Source organism: Dioscorea cayenensis, unplaced genomic scaffold, assembly GCF_009730915.1.
Source record: "Dioscorea cayenensis subsp. rotundata cultivar TDr96_F1 unplaced genomic scaffold, TDr96_F1_v2_PseudoChromosome.rev07_lg8_w22 25.fasta BLBR01000423.1, whole genome shotgun sequence".
In the NCBI taxonomy this organism is placed as follows: domain Eukaryota; kingdom Viridiplantae; phylum Streptophyta; class Magnoliopsida; order Dioscoreales; family Dioscoreaceae; genus Dioscorea; species Dioscorea cayenensis.
Genome location: NW_024086814.1, coordinates 33435 through 43543, shown reverse-complemented (window position 1 = coordinate 43543; position 10109 = coordinate 33435). Strand labels below are relative to the sequence as shown.

Sequence of the window (10109 nt, the reverse complement as noted above, 5' to 3'; positions counted from 1 at the left end):
TTGTTTGGCTAATTATATAATAATTTTATTTTATTTTATTTTATAAAAATTATAATTACTTTTTAAGTTATATATAAAATAATATATTTTTATTAATAATATTAGGGGCGGGGCGGGTATACACCATGAGATCCCGATTACTCGGGTCGTGATGTGGGTTTGAGTTTTAAAACCCAGTCGGTTGAGGTTCGGGTTCGGGTATATTAGTGGGGTACTCAGATGTATGGATGCAGGGTATGGTAATACCTGCACCCGACCTGACACCGTTCAATCCCTAGAGATTCAAGAGTTCGTCCAAAAATGCTTTTCAATTCATTAGATGGAGTGTTGGTTCCAATGAATATTTGAAGTGCAGAGAAAAATAAAATAAAATAGTGCATAAGTTTTCAAGGTGTGTGGGCAACACTTTAGAATGAATATATAAATTGACAACCGCTAAAATTAATATATAAATCATTGAGCTATGAGTTTAAAAAGAAGGGTTTTTAAGGGATTTCTAAATTAAGGGTGTGTTTTAGCGATATTGCAAATTTATGAGGGTTTTTGACAATTTCACTCAAATAAAACCCACTGAGAGATAGAGATTTTCAAAAAATAAAAATAAAAATCTAGAGAAAGACAAAGAGAGAAAAAAATAAAAATAAAAACACAGAAAAAGAGAGAGAACAAGGGCATAGAGGTGTTCATCTGTGACAAATGGCTCTTACAAGGGATCCATTAGATCCATTTGAACAATGGCGGAGCTAAAAATTTTAAGGTACGGGGCGATTTGCAAAAAAAAAATTTAATTAATAAAATTTTACATTTTTTAAAAAATTATTTATATGTTAATTTACAGTTTAGTTTATAAAAGTTAGATGTTAAATAATCATTTTTTTATAAAAACTCTGATAAAAATATAATTTTTATATATTATATAAACTAATTTATAAAAATCAAAAACTAAAACATATATTTTTATAAAAGAAATATATACTGCATAAAGTAATTTATTAAGTAATTTATAAAATATTAATAGATCAAATTAATAATTTTTTGTAAATATTTTTTAAAAAAATATTATGTTTTAGAGGATAGGAATTAATTTGTTAAAAAAATTTTAAATAAAAATAAAAACCCTAGAGAGAGAGATTTTTAAAAAATAAAAATAAAAATCTAGAGAAGAGAGAAATAAAAATAAAAAGAAAGAGAAGTAACACCAATGAACAGTATTGTTACTTGGTGTAGAGATTCGACAATGCATCTTGTCCATCATTGCATTATGACAATGCCAATGAGCTACCAGTGGCATGCTCGATGTATACTTTTTATACAAAAAACTTTGATATATATATATATATACATATATAGATCGAATAATCAATATTATGCGGCTAAGTCACTCATCTTAGTCCTAGCTATTATGTTTTATTTTCTTTTAATCACCCTCAACGTGCTTTTTAAGATGATCATTGACTAATTAAATTAATTAAGCTACATTGACTGAAGAATAATCCAAAAAATTAAGAAGAAAGAAGATTTCCATAGCTAGTCTAAAAATGCTTTTCAATTCATTAATTAGTTGGAGACCAAAGCGTTTCATCTAGAGTGTCTAATAAATAAGGTTGTTGAACTAACTCAATAAAATCAATGAATCAAACTGAATTGAAAAATATTTAACAATTTGGTCCCTTTCTTATTCCAATTGGCTCAATTCAAAATAAATTTCAAATCTTTAAAAAATTAAATAAAATCAAACAAAAGTTATAAAATATGAACTCACAACCTCCATCAAAATAAAAACTAAATTATCAAATACCTTAATTTTATTTTAAATAAAATAAGAATTTTTTAATTATAAATAATCTATCTCATCTCAAACAAATAAAAGCCCGAATATAACTAAATTATTTTCTATTCAATCTAGCTAGTCTTCTTAAAAAATTTAGTTATTTATTTCAAAAAAAAAAATTTAGTTAGCTTTGAGTTAGGAAATATTTAACTTGATTAATTCAATTTGGTTAAAAATTATACTCAAATGGAATCATGTCTATGAACATAGCTATTTATATATTAAAGTACCGAATATAAAGTTATATATATAAATATATAGCCATTGATCCAATGAGAGTATAGAGAATAAATTAGGTAGGAAAGGCATCATGCATGACATCGAAGTCAAAGCACTAGAATTAAATATATAGACCCAATGGGGTCTGTGAGTTTGAAAATATTTGGCCATTTATGTCTTAAGTCAAAAGTCTTGTGTCAATCCTGCAATAATTAATACAACTTTTAAAAGTATTCCTCATTAAAGAAAATATTAACATTTCTTTTCCTCTCCTATGGAAGGAAATTTAATTAATTCAGTCCTTAACATATTTAATATATATATATATATGAAACTAAAGTTTTTAAATTTTATTTTTATTATATTGCTGCGCAAAGCGTGGTAGGCCTGCGCCGAGGGAGCACTTCCCGGTCGGATCTCATTGAGCCACTCTCAAAGAAGGGCTACTTGACTCTTAAGAAAGTATTTTTAGGACCTTTTTAAGCTCGGTCTTAGTTTGAATATTATTATTATTATTTTTACCAAGATAGTATAAAAATCAAATTTTTCATATGCACAATTTAACGAGAAACAGTATATAAATAATATATATTTATAGACAAAGAAAGAGAGTTATGAAGTATAGCTAAGTAGATTATATATTTTTGAAAACTTGAAATTCGTATCCAATCATATAGATTTAAATTAAATTCTAAAAAGCTTTTAACACTTAAAGGTACTGTTTGGTTGCATGTAAATAGGTGTAAATGGCTATGATGTAAGATTGTTTTACATATAAAAGTGTGTTTTGGTTGACTGTAGAAAACATCACTTCATAGTAAAAATAATTACATCATGATAGTGTTTTACTATATTTTGACTTACAGCCAATTTGGCTATAAGTGGAAATGCAGCAAAACAAAGGGTTACCATTACCCCTTCAACTTTTTCCAACAACTCTCCATCAACAGCATCCACAACGCCACCACCCACAACCTTGCCATCATCTCCATCAACGCCACCGCCTCCGACTCCTTCACCTTTGATCCCATCATCTCCGTCTTCCTCTCACCAAACTTTGACTCCATCCGCTTCTTCTCCCACGCCCTAAGCTCCAGATCTGTAGCTCCTTCCTCACATTCTTCTTCTTCTTAAGATGGAACATGAACAAAGGAAGTGAGAAATGGCTTTGCTAGGGTGGAGCTGCTGGCATTTATAATGTTTAATGTAGTATGTGGGAGGAACAATAATTCTTCATGAGTTTTCTCTTCATGAGCCCCATATATTTCTTTTTCTGTATTTTGGGGTTCCAATAATTTTTTAGGTAGCTATTACTTGGGAGAATGTTCAAGGCAATCAATTTGTAATTTAAAAAAAGCATGATCTCTTTGCTTATGTTATTATTTTTGCAACAAAGGTTAAGAAAAGAGAAAACCATTCTTTCTCAAAAATATTGACTAACTAATGGATAAGCAAGGGATAATTTTTCTTTTTAAAATAAGAGACTTTATTTTTCAAGAGTAAATAAACCCATCTTTTTGAGCAGTATTAGCTTATACTAATTTGAGGAATAAGGTTTTTTTCATCTTTTTAATATTTTTTTATTTTAATAATAATTTTTTTCCAACTGCATAAATTTTGTCATAGATAGAATTCTAACTTAAATTTGATATTAACATCATTATTAATAATAGCTAGGCAAATTCCCTTGCTTCGCTTCGTTTTTTCTTTTTTTCTTTACAATTTTGATGGATTTAAGGCAATATTACATATAGACATAATTTGAAATAAAAATAGTTTAATTAATGAAATTATAAAAATCATGCAAAGAGTTTTTAAGAGAATAAATAAAAGCAAAATGCAAATGAAATAATACTCAACGGAAGAACTATTCAAAAAAATAAAAAAATAAAAAAATAGAATAGAAATGAAAAGGTGAAGAAAATTTGATTACACATTAATAGATATTACAACCTCTTCTATAGCTCATTAAAAAAAATTAAATCAATGATCATATTTTAGAAATACATCTAGTTTCTAGAGTTTCAATATCTTTCATCATTTAATTATATTCTATATTTTAATATCTTTTAATTTTTCTAATTTACTTAGATATAATCCAAGATAAATGGTGGGTTTTCAATTATGACTTGCAAAATGACTAAAAAATTTATAATTTGATAACTCCCTATAGGCATACATTTATCACATAACAAATATTTTTCAATCACTATAATTGGTTTTTAAAATTCTTATGGAATATTTAATGTAAAAATTAATAAAAAATAATTAAACTTTTATATTACTAATTTTCATAATTAATTCAAACAAATATTCAAGTTAAGCGCAATAATATTTTTTTAAAAAATCATAATTATTCCTTGAAATGCTTTTCAAGCCGGATTATACATCTACTTCAAATATATGTGTTAGTTCCGCGAGATGTGGTTTGTGGTTTTTAGATAAACACTCAATAGTCTTCAATCATACCATTGATAGGTATTTTCTTCAATTAAGCTCCATCCATATTTAGTCTTCAATCAAATCACCTAAATATGGTCTTTATATGATCTTGTCTTCAAGTTGTAATACATTGCCAAAAATAACTCCACCAAGATCTTCAAGATATTTGCCTCCAAATCAAGACTCCTTGCCATGTCATCGTGCCTTGCCATGTCATCAATTATGCCACGTCATCTTGTCTTAGAGTCAAATTATGCCAATTATAGTGCGGTTGCACTAACAATATGTATAGATGATAATAACAAGGAAAACAATAATCACAGTAAGAATAGTAGTATTAATAACAATATTAGTAATAAAAGAATATAATCGGATATATTTGATATTAAGCTAAAGGATGGAGAGTTAAATTAATTAATGAGAGTTAAAAGTAATTAATATTAGTATTAACATCGAATTAATTAATTTTTAAAAATTAATATTAACCTTAAATAATGAAAGTTAAAGTAATTAATAATTTTTAAAGATAAAATTGAATGCTAGTATATAATTTAAACATTTATAAAGGGCACATTTTGGGTCACAAAAATATGGCATAATTTTTATTATGTAGGAAATGTAAGTGATTATTACGGAAATTTTTGGCGATATTTTATTACTTACGAGAATGAGTGTTTGGGTAACAAAATAATAAAAAAATTACGGAGATTTGGCGATTGACAAAATGGACCACCGGTGGATCGATGGGTCGGTCGCGAGGAGGTCGACCGAACCACCGGCGAGCTCGTGGAGATCGAGGTCAGCGAGGGTAGACGGCCGGTGGACCGGCCCGGCGTGTCAGCGGAGGTCTGCCGGGACAGAGCGGTCGATTGTCGAAGGCTCTTGCGGACCACCGTGGGACTGGTCGGTCGGAGGTCGGGCGGACCAGTCAGTGGACAACCGGTAGTGTCATCGGAGATCGGTTGGACGGGGGCGATCGTCAAGGCCCCAGTCGGACCATCGGTGGTCGGTTCTGGGAGGTCGGCCGGTCGCCGAGACTGGCTCAGGGACCGTCGGTGAGGCCCATGATGGGTGGCTAGATAGAAAGGAAGAGAGACTTTTACGATGAGAAAATATTCTACTCTTAGTGGAATATTTTTTTATCTTAATACTCTATATTTTTGCCATAATTTTTATACTTTCTAAAAATAAGATGCTAAACAACCAATATGGCATAATTCTCGGAAAAATGTTAAATTATGCCATATTGTACGGGTTATGGCATAATTTCTGGCTATCCAAACAGGCCATAAATAATATTAAATAACTAGTCTTAACAATATGTAATAATCTTACCACTTCACTTACATGGTAATTATACCCCTTAACTTACATCAAACCAAACAAATAAAAAATAAATACATCATTTCAAATTATAGCAAACCAAACAGTGATGTAAGTTAAAAATACGGACGTTTTTCACTTACTATCGTAACTTTTACTTACATGTAATTTTATTTATAGACAACCATAGTACAACCCCTTACTGATATACATTGATGGAATATCAAAAAATATATAAAGTCTAATTGTTTATATTTAGAGAAAAAAAAATTGAGTGTATATCCTCATAATCTTAGGAAACTTTTTATTAACTTATATATTATGAATAAAAATTAATTTATAAATTATATTTTGGTACAAAATTTTTTGTGTAAGATATTAATTTGTGTATGCATTTTAATTTGTGTATGCATTTTAACTTCAACTCATGTAAAATGAAAATACAAATGTCACGAAGGAATGACATTGTGCACGCTTGAATAATTTGTTTATTTTAAAAAATATATATTTATAAAAAAATAACAATTGGGTCTTAATTTCTCTTCTTAAATTTCAAGGGAGAGAGGCACAAAGGTATATAAATAAATAAACAAAAAAATAATCAGTGGAGTGCATTAGCCATTGCCATTTCTGAGACAATGCAAGCAAAAGCGCCCACATTTTTAATATTTTTATGCCATGAGCAAAAGAACATCAAATGCATTTAGTGCACCCACCATTATAATTATATATATATTTTTATATGTGGTTTCATTATCTAAAATAAAAAGCAAATTAAAGAAAAAGGTAAAGCATCAAATAAAGCAATGATTCACATCCCAAAACAACAAAGACAAGGACAAGATCATTATTTTATATGGCCCCATGCCATAATCAATGAGCCAACACTAAACACTCTACTCAAACAAGGAAAAACATACATGATAATTAAATAAATTAAAAAAAGACCCCACAAATTAAGATTAAATTATTAAAAATGAAGTCAATTAATAATGCATTACATGCACATCATACTTGACAACAGCATCACCAGTAGTCATATTAAGCATGCTAGTCCTGGCCTGAGCATAACCCTGAGCCCACCGGAAAAGGCCACTACCGCCGATGACCGGCATCTCACGGACTTCAGTGAAGACCTCATTCCTGCCAAGAATGGTGACAGTGCTGCCATTATACTTACCAGAAGTGAAAGCAAAGTTCATGACCATCATGAGCCCAACATACTCCAAAGAAGTGGAAGCATAAAAGCCCTGAGCACGGCCGACGAGGGTCGGAGGACATGGTTGGGCCTTTTGGTGAGAGGGTTGTCGATGATGCGGACGAGGCCGAAGCCGGTGGTGGAGGTTTTGGTGGTCGGAGCTTGGGGCTACCATGGCACCGGATGGGTTGGGGCCGCTCATTATGTCATGCCAGTACACTGTAAAGTGTGTTATCTTTTTTTCTTTTTCATTCTTTTTGAGTTTCTCTGATGAAGATGATGATGATGATGAGGTGGTGGTGGTGGTGATGGTAAGGAAGAGGAGGAAGAGGAGGAGGAGAGGGTAGAGGTTTAGCCATTAATGGAGAAGTTGAGGATGGCTTAGCTTTTGTGTGGATGTATGTGTGTCTGTGAGCAAGGACATTGATGAAGGTGAAGGAAGGGAGTTTATATTTGAAGAAGGTGGTGGTGGGGTTGGTAGAGAAAGATGTAAAAAGTAGGGGAAGGAGGAGATTTTGGAAGTTTTTGTTGGTGAGGGAAGACTCAAGAGGTGTGGACATGATTGATGTTATTGCATGTTGTTTGTGTGGTGGTGGTCACTGGTCAGTGGGTGGGTTGGGTGGGTGGGGGAGGGGGTGGTGATTTTTCAATGAATGGCATTCATGTAATTTCTGTGGTTGTTTATTATTATTATTATTATTATTATTATTATATAGACAAATCACTCTATATACATACTCAAAATCCTTTAGTCAGTTTTTGAAATTAAAAAAAAAAAAAACATCAAACTGGTACTCTCAACTTTCCGTATGTGAGTCACCTGCACTACCACTCAAGGCAAAAGTTTATTTAATTTTTATAAATTTTTCATGCAAAAATAGAAAAATAGGTATTCAAACTCCTCTAAAAAAATTATATATATGTTTAGTAAAAAAATGAATTATAAAAATTTCACAAAAAGATGAACTATTTTTTTATTTTTAGTATGTTCTTTTCATTTATTCTAGTAAAAATTAAAAAGAAAAATTAATTAATATTTTTTTAATAAAAATTTTTGTAAGTTAATTTTTAACAAATCAAAAATGAAAAATTATAAGTTTTCCTAATAAAAAAATAAAAATAAATAAATAAATAAATAAATAGTTGGTTATTGATTGGGTTGTGGAAGAAGTGGCATTCATCTGTCGGTGCTTTCCAAATAGATGGAAAACTCAACACTACATATCAATGAAAAAAACAGAAAAAAGAAAGAAAAGGTATTCTTTTATTTTTCATGCTTTTCCTTGCAAGAAATAATTTAAAACACAAATAATAAATAAATAAATAAATAAATAAAAGCCGAATAATCAATGATGTATACTTAGAATGAACATGTGAGACCGTTTACAATGGAGTGTAGCCTACTCTTCAAAGAAAATAAGGAAAAATGAATGGGAGCTTCCCATTCCTGTGATGACACGTGTTCATTAAATGTAGAAAAGTGTGACCGGATGGGTCTAAGGGTAGCTTTGGTTGGCGGTCAGAATGTGAAAACATTACTGCGCATTACGAGTAATCCAAAAAGATTACTGCGTTTGGTCAGGAGACAATGGTAATGTGGATAGTGATCCCAAGATTACCAAACATTAGAATATTAAGCAAAAACTTGGTAATCTCATTACCACCAAATTAGGGTGGGTATCACGAGATTACCAAGTTCATCGGTAATCCTAATAAATTTTTGGGTCAAATATACCCTTGTTTTTTAAAAATAATTTTAAACATAATCTGAGGTCTAATATGCGAAATTTGTTTTCATATGGTGTTTCGTTCTCCTGATAGGGTTTCTGGAGCGTTTTAGGTTTTCCTCGGAAGCAAAAGCAACCCGATTTCGACAACCATTTAACTTCCTTTCAATCCCGGTTTGTTCCCAAATACCCATCATCATCTTTCCTATGTTTATTTGATTCGATTCTTTTCTGATAATGATAAAATATTTGATTTGAATCTTGCTTCATTGTATTCTTTTTCTTATTGAGAAGATGGCCTTTGATTGATGGAGATAGAATATAGCCCTTTTTATATTTTTCATGAATCAATCTCTTTTTACCATACATCATGGTTCGCATAGCCATATAATTGTATACATTGCTCCATATATCTTTCCATCAATCTCCTTTCTTAGTTTGATGAAACATTCTTGTTCAGGGAGGTATTTGCTATTCAATCCCCATATATCATGATAATCACATGACTATGAAATCTAATCTTCAAAAAGCAAGATTCGGGGAAACACTTGAGGCTTCTCAAAAATTTGATAGTTAATCTTGATTAAGTTAAAATTCAGGTTAAGAAGAAAAGCCCTTATTAAAGAGGGTATTTTCGGTATTTTTTATATTTTACCCATTGATTACATGGAGACCAAACACTAGCATGTAATTATTCCCGGTTATAAAACTTCCTAACCAAAGCGATGGTTATATCAGATTCTACGATATTCGGTCGATATAATATTCCATATTCAGTATTACAATGAGTAATCTGACGTGAGTAATATTGCCATACTCATGACCAAACGGGCCTAAAGGTAAGTGAAAAAAGCTTTGTATGTTAGAAGTTTTAGTATTTCTTTTTTTTTTTAATGAGTCTCAATCGATCGATTTCGCTGATTCATATACTAGTTACCTGAAGTAGAATTTTTAATGGTTTTTCAAATTAAGTAAAAATCTGTTAGTTTATTATTTTTCACTGATATATTAATTAATTAATATATAAGTTTGGTTTTGAATATATAAGTTTGGCTGTTTATGGGATTACACTTCTCATATCTATATTTGGGTTTAATAGACTCTTGGTGAGTTGCTGGGCATGCCTATCAATTGACGTTTAATCAATTAGCCTAATTATTTTAAAAAATAATAAAATAAATCTCCAAAAATTGGTTTCTTTCCCCATGTTACTTGCAAGTGTTGGGACCTTTTATCTAATTCATGCCATTAGTAGATTCTCACTTAAAAAGACACACTCCTTCTCGTCAAACAAGAAAGAAGGAAACTTTCGTATTCAATGAATTTTAGAAAATTTAAACCAAATTTATAATACATATACATTCTTATC

General features: G+C 30.5%; 1 protein-coding gene across 1 annotated transcript; it reads right to left on the bottom strand.

The window, feature by feature from the left end:
• Nucleotides 1-6788: 6788 nt before the first annotated feature.
• Nucleotides 6789-7323, bottom strand: LOC120254349 (dirigent protein 19-like; the record flags this gene model as incomplete). The annotated part of the gene is given in 3 exon segments (XM_039262465.1): nucleotides 6789-7095; nucleotides 7098-7175; nucleotides 7177-7323. Coding segments are annotated over 3 exon segments (519 nt in total), but the record flags the coding sequence as incomplete, so codon positions are not given.
• Between the last annotated feature and the right edge of the window lie 2786 nt (nucleotides 7324-10109).